Here is a 12,770-nt window from a genome sequence, read left to right as displayed (position 1 = left end):
AGAATGTTCTTTCAGAACACTAGTTTTACTTTTGTTGATCATATAAAAATATAACAAAAATCATTTCATAGATTTATTAATTAATTTAAAAGGTCAATTGATGAGTGCAGTAGGATCACACACGGTTGTTAGCCAAATGAACTACTACCTTCAATTGACAATCTTTTTTTTTTTTTTTTTTTTTTTTTTGACGTCAAACGGCCATTCTATTACTCAAACTTGAGGTGGACTGGGTAACCAGACCGGAACAGAACAACCAATAAAATGTAACTTCCTATGGAAGGATCTAGCAGTCTTAGCTAAAAAATCTGAAAACTGATTGCGCGCTCGTGGAACATAAATGATGTCGAAGTCCGGAAAGCAAATCAGCAGCGTCTCTATCCTTTCCAACTCTGTCGCAAAGCTAGGCCAGGCATGAGGATCCTTTATCATTGCTATCAGCTCTTTACAATCTGTCCCAAAATTCTGGCAAGTTGAGTGTTGAAGCATGTTCTCCATTGCCCACCGCAGTGCTTCGACTTCCGAATGCAGAGCTGATTCCCGTCGATCGAAATTTCTTGTCCCCAACAATTAAGTGTTTCCTCCACTGTCCAACCAGACCCATCCACATCCACTATACTGAGCAGAAGCTGTCCAAGATCCATCTATCAAGCAAATATTACCCAAGCTTATGACTTGGGGCTCCTCATGACCTTCAATTGACAATCAAATAGATGAGTTTACACCTTTATATATTAAATCACAATTCCTATAATTACCAATATGGGAGTTTCATTTATCATATCATATTTTGGCCATTTTGGTTTTGGGCCTCATTCGATATGTTGGGAAAATTACCCAATATTGATGAGATGAAAATGAGATTTAGACAACTAAGAAATTTAAGAAGAAGACTCTTAATATTTAGGAAATGGTTTACTAAAAAAATTTTGTTTTTGGAAACTCTTTCTTACAAATATTTTCTCTCTTTTGTTTTCTCTCTTCTTGGATGATGTTACAAAGGGACTCTACACTCTTATTTATACTAGTGGAGGGTAACTACAAGCTAATTCTAGAGACTTCTCCATCTTCTTTTCTTAAACACTTCAACACACTCCTACCCACTTCTCAATCCACACTCTTCTTCTACTTCTAGATATTTCTTCTTCTTGGACTAAGGCTTAATTTGTTTTGGGCTTAAGGAGAAAACTCCAACACGATATCTCTGTTTTTTCAAAGTTTTCGTTTTCGTCGTCCGCTCTATCATCACGATGTTACAACAATCTTCAAATCTTAGTATTCTGCTTTCTTCTTGAGATGCTAATTAGTTTGGTTCGCGTTGAATCTTCTGAACTCCTCATCATTAGTCTAGTCCAAAACATTCTGTGTTCATAATCTTTTTCTCTGTTATATAATTCTCTTTAATAGATTTTAAGCTATTCTTGAATCTGAGATTATTCTCTATTTCTCCTTAAAGTGTTTTTCAAATAACAGTTGACATGAACCTTGTCTAATGATCAGGATGACAGGGGAGCATTGCCTCCAAATACTGATTTTGTTGCTTCACTTAATAACCTAGCCGATTCAACTCATGGGATCGAAGTAGCAACAGAGTTCGAACCGCTGGAACATGATCAACCCATCCAGTGTCCACTCCACTCCCCGAGCCATCCATTCTTAATGTATGATCTTTATTTTATCTGTTTTTTCAACTTTCAAGAAAATAAAAGAAATGGTTCCTCTGTTTCTCTTGAGCACAGGATGGGATAATATGGAAAGAGAGAGTGTCGGCTTCGATGAGGAGACGAGGCGAGTTGGCCATTGCTCAAGATGGAGTAGATGTAGAATCTGATGGCTCTGTGACAAAACCATCCCCGACTAGCCAATGCAATCCCAACCGTCGGTTCTCACCATCTCCTAGTGCTCCTCAACCCCACATGCTTAATCTACTAGATGAATGCAAAGCTTCTGGTACAATCTAAGAACCCACCAATGCTGGTCAAAACCAAATCATGTTCTATGTTATGTACTCTGAAGAACTAAAACTGATTGTTATCTTGCATATTTCCATTGTGTTATCAATTTACCCATGTGCATTTTGATCATATAGACTAGGATTTAGCCATGTTTAGGTTGCATTTTGCATTCATGAGTCTTTATTAGGTATTGGAGTACCACATGGAGTTCTTGGAGACATTTGGGTGCATTTGGAGCTCAAAAGAGGTGATAAAGGTGATCATTGGACAAGCAGTGCATGGGAGCGACCCTACCGGAGCGACGCAATGAACTCGCTGTGCCCTACCTCTCAGAGCGACCTTACCAGAGCGACAACACGAGGTTGCTCGCCATTTTCGCTTCTGAGCGACCTCCTAGAGCGACAAGGCGAAGTCGCTCCAACTCCAGAGCGACCTCACCACAGCGACACCCAGAGGTCGCTCGGGTTGTGTCGATTTGAGAGCGACGAACAAACCAGGAGTTACGTCCCACAGCAACTACCTGAGGTCGCTCCCAGCACCCAGAGCGACCTCCCGGAGCGACGTGCCGAGGTCGCTGTGTGTCGTCTATTTGGTCGAACTTATGATTTATCAAGGGCTTTTTGGTCATTCTTTTGGGCACGTTTTACACTTTCTAAACCTATGTTAAAGAACCTTTTGTAAGCCATTGCAGGCGAATTATTTTTTGATCTTAAGAAAACCACAAAAAAACCTCTTGGAAAGTTCATCTCTTTGATTCAGTTGATCATTTTTGTTATTGCAGTCCTGTTGTTTTCATATCGATTCTCTGTATTTCTCTACATGATTAATCTGAAATCAAATATGAGTTTAAGAGGAATCATGGAGATTAGTGAGTAATCACCTTTTGAATTCATTGGTTAGGGAGATTAAGGGTGATTAGGTTAGAGCTAGGATGTTTTAGTGTAGATCATTCTTAGTCCTTGCTAGTAGAGTATTCATAATGCATCTTCCGAGTTGGCCTCTCAAAAGTTGATCTCTAGGCATTTTCCACCCAAAAGGTGTTTGATGAAATGTCTGAGACAACTCTTCTAAGCTTTTAGCATACTTTGCCAAAGACGTTTGTTGTTAGAGGTGCTAATATAGCCATTAGACTTGTTAGTAATGATTGCTTTCATATTATTCAACCAAAGACATTTGATGTTTGAAAAGTGTTAGTAAATGAACATTCATCTAGACATAGAGCTTGTTTAGAATTGTGTCTAAGCTTAAGATTGATAGTTTGATTGATCGTTTGTCATCCTTAGTTTGAAACTTGATCACCCAAGGTCTAATCTCTATGCCCATGAGTTCTCTTTTCCGCTAGTCAAGAAAGTTACTTCATTTATCGCTTTTATTATTCTGCAACTGCATTAGCATTACTCATTAGTTTAGAAATCCTTTAAATCACCGGTTGCACTTAGATTAAGTGAGTACTTGCATTATCAGTGCTTTGAAATCTCTTAGAATTGGTTCGACAATGTTTTATACTACATCATTTGTTTTAGGAACCTTGAAAACTCCTAATATCAAGGCCCACTCGAAGCTGAGATCCCTCCATTTACCAAGAAATTGTTGGAAAACATTCATTCTAAAGCTTACTGATATTCCTGGTGGCACATGCGTCTCCTGCAAATGCTCTAATGGACAAAGGTTAAGTGGTGATGAACCTAGCAACGAAATGGATGGAATCCCCTCAAACCAGACACGACATCCCATCCGTTAGAACAGCAACAGCTGCACAGCACCATTGCAGGAAACCCCCCCCCCCCCCCCCCCCCCCCCCAAGAGGCAAAACAAAGAAATTAACGTGGAGCCGCTACTATTTCTATTTAGTTTCATTGCAATGTTTTTTCCCAAATATTCTCAGTAATTTGTTTCTTGAACCATGTTTGCATCTTTGGCTATTAATATTACGTAATATAAATTATTATAGGACGTGTTGATTTCATTTGTATACTATTTCTCTGGAGCTTAATTATAATGTTGTTTTTCTTATCTAAGAAATAAAAATATGGTTTGCTCGACCAGGTTTTAAACATCAGCCGTATCTCAAATACGCTTTTACAATGTGTTGTTTATAAACTACAATCGACGTGGAGCCACTTCTATTTTTCTTTAGTTTCGTTGCAGTGTATTTTTTTTTTTGAAATATTCTCAGTATTTTGGTCACTGAGAACAAAATGAAGAAAATGGTTTCTATTTTTCTTACAATGTGTTGTTAATATTTTTTTCAAATATTCTCAGTCAAAATATGGTTTCTATTTTTCTTTAATCTGATTTTGATAAAGAACAAACTGAAGTTATAAAAGAAAATTTCTAATCTACTTTTATTAAAGAACAAGTTGATCAAAAATTCTTATTAATTTATTTATCCAATTTCTCAAATGAATTTTTATTCATTATTTTGTTCATTTTCCAATACATCTAACATAAAACAAATATATATGAAAAAAAAATATTAAGTATCAATAAAATAGATGACCTAACATAAAAAAATATTAAAAATCTAACCCGTAAAAAAGCAGAACATAACCATATTAAATCATCTTAACAATCACATTAAAAAGAATTTAAATTGACTCAGCGAAACAATGATTGAATATTTTACCATAAAAAAAAGTTCAAGAACTTACAATATAAGTAATTAGACTTTCTTTTTCTTTTGTCTTCTATTGGATTTTTATTAACTTAAAGTATGACGTACACAAAACCGACAAAAGTTTAATACCTTTCCAGAGCCATAAGCCGATGAGTAAAATTTACAATATAATCTTCGAATAAGAACATATTATATTTATTATATTCAATAAAGTAAAATTTTAAATGATTTATTAAATAAAAAATATATTTTAATATAAAATAGTTTTAGTGTTAACTCACCGGCGGGCCAACCCCTAGTTTACATAAAAATCTCATATGCATACTTGTTTAAGCCATTGCTAGAAGACATTTTGCAAGACCTCATCTCTAACATTAACACCAACTAACAAAGTTCATGTAATTTTGAATTGTTTAAAATGCCAATAATTTTATGCTATCCTAATGGGCCGAAATCATAAAACCGAAAATCCGAAACCCGATTGAATCCGAACCAAAATCCGATTGGTCCCCCGAATGCCCCACGGCCAGCCCTAATAGAAACAATCTCTTCTTCTGGTGCAAATACTTGGAGGAAGTATTGAACGGTTTGACTCAAAAGCTTTCTATGTACGGAATATACAACTCATGTGGTATCAAATACTGGAAATATTGATGGATCCAACGCGAGACAAGATGTCACTGTTTTTGATTTGTTATGTCTTCCAAACTACATTATTCTCATTTTGGTACGAAAGAAAGATGAGAAAACATGGTGAACAACCTCAGAACCCAACTCGGCTAATCACAACATCGACAAGCAAGTGCGTCACAGGAGGAAGAGTGTATGAAGTTGCTCTGCCAGTTTAGTTCGCATATTGATGAAGCCAACAAAAGTCACTTGGGTTCTTTTTCAATTTTAATGCTTCCATAATTCATAAGTTCGAGATAGCAAACAAGCAATCATTGTAACAAGGTTTTTTCGATTTGAATTAATTTAACACTTCTTTCAAAGAAAAAAAACAAATCTTAAAAAGATAACAAAGCCAGAGGAATAAGTGAAGTTATTAGTTTCAAAAACCATCCACCAAAGTCAACATGCAAATGCTTTGAACACACATTAATGCATAGAAGGATCAGTAACTTGACCAAGGAACAGGACTAGTCCGCTGAAGTTTTCTTTGACAAGGAAGAGAAACGGGTGATCAGCCACGAAGTCATACTTCTCTTTCGGAGTAGGAGGCATACGACAACCCTTACTGATCACAGCAGCAGCCGCTGCAGCTTTCGATCCCACTTCATCTACCTCAATGCAAGACTTGTGGATGATCACATCCCCCGGCAGCTCCAAACCCAAACCCTCGACAGCTTCCGTGGCGTTAAAACCAAACTCGAATTTAAACCTCGGAACCTTGAGTTCTCCTATACCTGCAGAGTATCCAGGAATATCTCCTTCGCCACTCAAGAATCCACAACAATAAGCTAACCTCTCCAGCATTGCATGCAACCCATCTTTTTCATCAGGCAGATAGATTTGCATCGAGAAACGGCGACCGTAGTAGTCACCACGTCCTCCCCTGTAAGGTAGGTTGAGGACTTTGAAACCTTGGTAAACTACCAGACCGTATCTTAAAGAGTAGCCGGACATGAAGGGCACACGTACTGTGGTTCCATCGAAACGGTGAAAGTCGGAGTCTTTTGTAAGAGATGGATCGAATTCTTGATCCCATCTTCCGTTGAAGAACAATGCATTGGCGAATATGAGATCAGTCGCAGGAGAAACAGAGTTTTTTGGGATGAGATCAGTGATGAGTCTTTTTGTCTCCTTCTCAACCCATGAGTTCACTTCTTCAACCACTTCATGAACCTATTAAAAAACAAAACAACAAAGAAGTTGTTAATTCTAAAGGATTACAAATTAATTTATTAATATAATCAATATACAAGCCTAAACGGATATTTTGCTATCTTAAGTTTTTTTTTTTTACTTTTTTTCAAAGTTAATTCACGCAACATTTGTGATTTGGATTCAGACAAAAGCCTTGTGGAAGTATTTAACTTGTGGCGAAAGGCAACTAGGTTTAAAAAAATATTTACCTTGTTGCGAAAGTCAACTAGGTTAAAAGCAGCCTTATACGAGTTCTCTATAATATCCTTGAAAGAAGGATCGACAGGGACAGATTTTTCGCTCCAGACGCCGTTCGCTGCCGCGATCGTCGGACCGCCACTTGGTGTACTGTCGGCGAGGACGGTGGTTACGATCTTGGAGGAGACGGTGTTAAGCTCGTCGGTCGAAGAAGCCTGTAGTAAAGAGAGAATCTTTTCTTCGATGTCTCTGGGAGACTTGGCGGCGATAAAGCTGAGGATGACATTGATTAACGCCGGGGAAAAGAGTCGGTTAGAGGGTTTTCCGGCGGTGGTGGTGGCGATCACGTGCTTAAACAAACTCAGTACGATCTCGTTTTGCTTCCGCAGTGATTCTCGGAGGTCCATATTTTATGGCGGGTGAAAAGGTGAATAAGAAAGCCAAGATGTGAGATTGATTAGGACGCAAAGGTGTGTATGCCAAAGTTTACGTTCTACAATCTTGTTATATAGAGGCTGAAATATCAAATTTCCAAAATTCAAAATAGATATACGTAAAACTAGATAGGAAAATCTTGTTAAAAAGGAATAAAACTTAAATAAAAATCACTTTTATGCATTAATTAAATAAGGTAAATAATAGATATATTTATACCAGAAAGGAAAAAATCGTTAAAAGAAAACAAATAACGAAAAAATCACTTCCTTTGAATATGGTAAATAATAACTATATATATACTAAAATGGAAAACTAATATATATTATTTTACATTACGAAAATAATCGAAATTTAAATCTTACATCTTCAGAATATTGAATTATAAACCCTTTAAAAAAAAATACTTTCGAAATAGCCTATTTTGAGTATTTTCTTAAGTTGAAAGAATTAGTCAATTTTTGATAGATGCTTTTCTCAATTAATTATTCTAAGTGTTATCAAGTAAAACGACAAATTTTCAAAATTATAACTTATACACATCAAACAATCCTGCTACTAGTATGATTTGTGGTTTTCTCGATGTGAATTGAATTAATACTTTACTCTGTTAAGTTTAATAAGCTGAAATGAATCAGAAAACATCATTTTTATAAGCTAATAAGGGGAATATTACATTTTCATATTGCCAATAAATCATCCATAATACATGTATGAATTTTCAAAGCAAGAAAAGTCGAACAAAAACAAGAGTGAGACAGAAAGAAGCCATAACCGACAATCTGTTGAAGCCAAGCAAAGCTTTAAGTTTTAAAGAGCTAATAACCATTTAATCATCAGTCCACTGCAATATTCTTGAGACTTAAAGAAGCCATCTTTGTGGCTGCTTTTGTTATTCTGCGTTGGTGCTTTGGAGAATCTATATACTCATCGGACAAGGAAACCAATTTCAAAGATTTAAGAATATATAGTTTTCCACAAAACTGAAAAATCAGAGTTCTAACCAAAAGAAGAAAAAAAACAAATCAGTACCATGGTTGGCATTTTCTCCATATTTTTTGTTAGTAGAAGCGGCCATAGGAGAACACAGAGTGGCATCGTAGGCTCTCTTTCCTCTATTTGATTGTCTTATTCCAGTACAAGTTTCATGTGTCTCTTTTGGTTCAAAGAAAACTTAAAGCCTTTTTTTTTGTTCCATCTATTGTCTTTTCATAGTTTGCTCTTGAAGGTGAAGTTTTATGGAACATGCTACTAGATTTGTTTCTTGAGTTCGGTCTCTTTGTTATACGCCTTTGAAGTTCTGACCGCCTAATTGTCTTGTCTTGATGTTCTGCATTGTGTTGATGTCAAGCCAGAACTCTGATGTTAGGAGCTGTTTTGATCTTACTTGTTATATGTTACTATTGCAGTCAATATATTAATGTAGTTTGCAATCAGTTCTGTATGTTGTTGAAACCATTTTCTTGTGGTTTTACTTATCTAATAGTTTGTGTCTGAACTACCTAACTAAAACAAAGAGTTCTGATAAAAGTTTCTGTTTCTTTGTTATAATTTTGAAGTTTTTAAAGTTTGCTTGACTTATGTTTTGAAGGGCTTAGCCTTAGGTGCAGCTAAAACGGCGGCATAGAATGTTCTTTCAGAACACTAGTTTTACTTTTGTTGATCATATAAAAATATAACAAAAATCATTTCATAGATTTATTAATTAATTTAAAAGGTCAATTGATGAGTGCAGTAGGATCACACACGGTTGTTAGCCAAATGAACTACTACCTTCAATTGACAATCAAATAGATGAGTTTACACCTTTATATATTAAATCACAATTCCTATAATTACCAATATGGGAGTTTCATTTATCATATCATATTTTGGCCATTTTGGTTTTGGGCCTCATTCGATATGTTGGGAAAATTACCCAATATTGATGAGATGAAAATGAGATTTAGACAACTAAGAGATTTAAGAAGAAGACTCTTAATATTTAGGAAAGGGTTTACTACAAAGATTTTGTTTTTGGAAACTCTTTCTTACAAATATTTTCTCTCTTCTTAGATGATGTTACAAAGGGACTCTACACTCTTATTTATACTAGTGGAGGGTAACTACAAGCTAATTCTAGAGACTTCTCCATCTTCTTTTCTTAAACACTTCAACACACTTCTACGCACTTCTCAATCCACACTCTTCTTCTCCTTCTAGATATTTCTTCTTCTTGGACTAAGGCTTAATTTGTTTTGGGCTTAAGGAGAAAACTCCAACACGATATCTCTGTTTTTTCAAAGTTTTCGTTTTCGTCGTCCGCTCTATCATCACGATGTTACAACAATCTTCAAATCTTAGTATTCTGCTTTCTTCTTGAGATGCTAATTAGTTTGGTTCGCGTTGAATCTTCTGAACTCCTCATCATTAGTCTAGTCCAAAACATTCTGTGTTCATAATCTTTTTCTCTGTTATATAATTCTCTTTAATAGATTTTAAGCTATTCTTGAATCTGAGATTATTCTCTATTTCTCCTTAAAGTGTTTTTCAAATAACAGTTGACATGAACCTTGTCTAATGATCAGGATGACAGGGGAGCATTGCCTCCAAATACTGATTTTGTTGCTTCACTTAATAACCTAGCCGATTCAACTCATGGGATCGAAGTAGCAACAGAGTTCGAACCGCTGGAACATGATCAACCCATCCAGTGTCCACTCCACTCCCCGAGCCATCCATTCTTAATGTATGATCTTTATTTTATCTGTTTTTTCAACTTTCAAGAAAATAAAAGAAATGGTTCCTCTGTTTCTCTTGAGCACAGGATGGGATAATATGGAAAGAGAGAGTGTCGGCTTCGATGAGGAGACGAGGCGAGTTGGCCATTGCTCAAGATGGAGTAGATGTAGAATCTGATGGCTCTGTGACAAAACCATCCCCGACTAGCCAATGCAATCCCAACCGTCGGTTCTCACCATCTCTTAGTGCTCCTCAACCCCACATGCTTAATCTACTAGATGAATGCAAAGCTTCTGGTACAATCTAAGAACCCACCAATGCTGGTCAAAACCAAATCATGTTCTGTGTTATGTACTCTGAAGAACTAAAACTGATTGTTACTTCGATTAATCCCATGTCAACCAAAATTGCTTATGAGGTTAAGATCATCAAACATAAACCTTATCAAGACATAGTTAATATTAATAACCGTGATAGTTAGTACTAGTTTTAAAAAACATGAATAAGATTATAATATAAGGCCATCGTATTTAATGTTGTTCAATGTCATAGAACCTTATCTGCTGAAAAATCAGAAAAGGGTCATCAGTTTCCCAGTGCAAAGTTTTTTTTTTTTTTTTGATAACTCTGGTATCTGGTCAGCCACATTCCCAACTATCCCCCGAAAGGAATCCAGCGCCCCAACGGAAGGGATGTTAAATCCATTGTGGCCAAAGCTCGAACCCGGGTGGCGGGCAGTACAGCTGTACCTCCTTTACCACCAAGCTACGAGCGCTTGGTGTAATAGAAGAATATTAATAAACCCAGTGCAAAGTTGTTTGTGCCATAGGTGGAAAAAAATTAACTTACTTTTAAAAACATGTAGAAATTGTTTAGCATAAAAATCTCACATGAAAACTTGTTTAAACAATCACTAGAAGACATTGTTTAGCAGACCTCATCTTTCAAATTATCACCAAAGCCGAGCAATATCTTAACTGGATTGTTTGTTAAACGTATACTACTACATAGAGATAGAAACAGTGGACAGAATATTTTCACGTTTCCATATATTAATGCGATGCTTGACTATATTGGTTTTTAATTTTTATATCAAAATTATTATTTTTATCTCATCAATAATAAATGACAATGGCACTAGTTGTAATATTCTTTAGAAAGTGAAGGGTGAACTGAAAAAAAAAGTTCTTGTTATAACAGTGTTGTCTAAATTTTGATCCGTGATTCAAAAGCGCATAGTATTATACATTGTAAAAATTTAATAAAAACTCACTAAATGCTTTGTTAAGAATGATAAAATGGTAGATCCACCTTATTTAAATCCGTCTCATTTTTAGCGAACACATTTACATCTCGACCATTTTTAATTTTAAGTTCTTAGTAATTTTATTCATTTAGATTCATGTAATTGTATTAATCATCTATTTAGACCAGTTTGGGTTTATTTTGAGTGACCAAAATCATTTAATTTTTAGAAAATATATTTGTATTGTATTTTTCTTAAGAAATATTTAATTCACATCTAAAAATTTGAAAACAATGTTTAATTTTTTTTTTTGAAAAAAGGAAAATTAAATCAATGTAATCCATATATAAAAATCTTAGTATCTACGGTTGTAATGCTTAGTGGGTTCAAAACAATGTAAATTTAATTAAAAACCATGAAAGAAAAGTTAGTAAAAAAATGATACACGTGAAAATTAACATTGTGAAATTGAACCGGTTTCCACATAGATCAAACAAAATCAAATAGTTATTCACAATAATTTTTAACCTAGATTTGAGAATATTCAATAAATTTAAAACTAGATATGATTGTGTATATATATATATATATTATAAAATCGCTTTTGTTAAGTATTAAATGATTGAAAGACTACAATTTTTAAATGATCTAAATATTAAATAATTTAATGTAAATATGATGAAAATCTAAAGGCAGAATCCAAAAAATTTTAAATGGGATCTTGCTTTAATAATATAGATATATAAATATGAAAACATATTTTCATAATTTTTTTTAATAAATTCAAAACGCCAATTGATAGTGTAGAATAACCCCAGGGATTAGCCCGAAGAACTACTACCACCAATTGACAATCTGATAGAAGGATTTACACCTTTATATATCAAGTTACATTTTTTATAATTTTCGATGTGGGAATTACAGTTATCATATCAGATTTTGGCCCACTTTTGGTTTTAGGTCTCTATCACCACGATGTTACCCCAATCTTTCAAATCATAATATGCTGCTTTCTTCTTGAGATGCCAACGAGTTAGGCTCAAAATCTAGACATGCGTGTTTTCTATATTTTAAGTTGAATCTTCTGAACTCCACATCATTAGGTTAAGCCAAAACCCGATCTCTGTTCATAGTCTTTTTCTCAATTATAATTCTCTTTACTAAATTTTAAGCTATTCTTGAATTTAAGATTATTTATTTATCCTAAAAGTGTTTGCTTCTTTCAAATAACAGTTGACATGAACTTTGTCTTATGATCAGGATGAGAGGGAAGCATTGCGTCCAAACACTGATCGATGTTGTATGTTATATACTCTGCATAGCTAAAGTGTTGTTCATTTGCTTATCATGGTGATCTATCTGGATGAAGTTGGAAATCGATGTTCATTTAGTGCAGTTAAAAGGTAACAACCAGAAGGATCATGCTCTATGGACCATAAAAGATACTATTAATTCGTTTAATTAATAGGCTGATACTCACAATTCCCATAATACCTTGCATCACAAACAACACAAGTTTCCTTCCATTCCAAGCTACCGTAACAGCATAGATTACATTTTGATCTCCCATTTTGTCATAGCAAGAACTAAGATCACAGCCTTAGTTGAAGAGTTGAAGCACAGGAGGTGACTACAACAAAGCCATTACAGATTCAAAGCTATCTGCTAAAACCCTAGTAGCAAAAAAAAAAACAATTAAAAATAAACAATCTACCGTATCATTTTTTGAATG

General features: G+C 34.9%; 1 protein-coding gene across 1 annotated transcript; it reads right to left on the bottom strand.

The window, feature by feature from the left end:
• Nucleotides 1–4,182: 4,182 nt before the first annotated feature.
• LOC106395989 (serpin-ZX) lies at nucleotides 4,183–7,297 on the bottom strand. The gene is made up of 2 exons (XM_013836289.3): nucleotides 6,648–7,297; nucleotides 4,183–6,417 (listed from the first exon to the last, which is right to left on the bottom strand). The coding sequence occupies exons 1-2, from the start codon at nucleotides 7,041–7,043 to the stop codon at nucleotides 5,671–5,673; spliced, it is 1,143 nt and encodes a 380-aa protein (XP_013691743.1). The 5' UTR covers nucleotides 7,044–7,297; the 3' UTR covers nucleotides 4,183–5,670.
• Nucleotides 7,298–12,770: the final 5,473 nt, after the last annotated feature.

Source organism: Brassica napus, chromosome C4 (genome assembly GCF_020379485.1).
Source record: "Brassica napus cultivar Da-Ae chromosome C4, Da-Ae, whole genome shotgun sequence".
Classification (NCBI taxonomy): Eukaryota; Viridiplantae; Streptophyta; class Magnoliopsida; order Brassicales; family Brassicaceae; genus Brassica; species Brassica napus.
This window is presented reverse-complemented; position numbering and strand designations above follow the sequence as displayed.

Excerpts from the sequence above, each read along its gene's own strand:
- LOC106395989 (XM_013836289.3), bottom strand. The coding sequence starts at position 7,043 with ATGGACCTCCGAGAATCACTGCGGAAGCAAAACGAGATCGTACTGAGT. Across the intron at positions 6,418-6,647 it reads TAGTTGACTTTCGCAACAAG|GTTCATGAAGTGGTTGAAGA; the intron begins GTAAATATTTTT and ends GTTTTTTAATAG.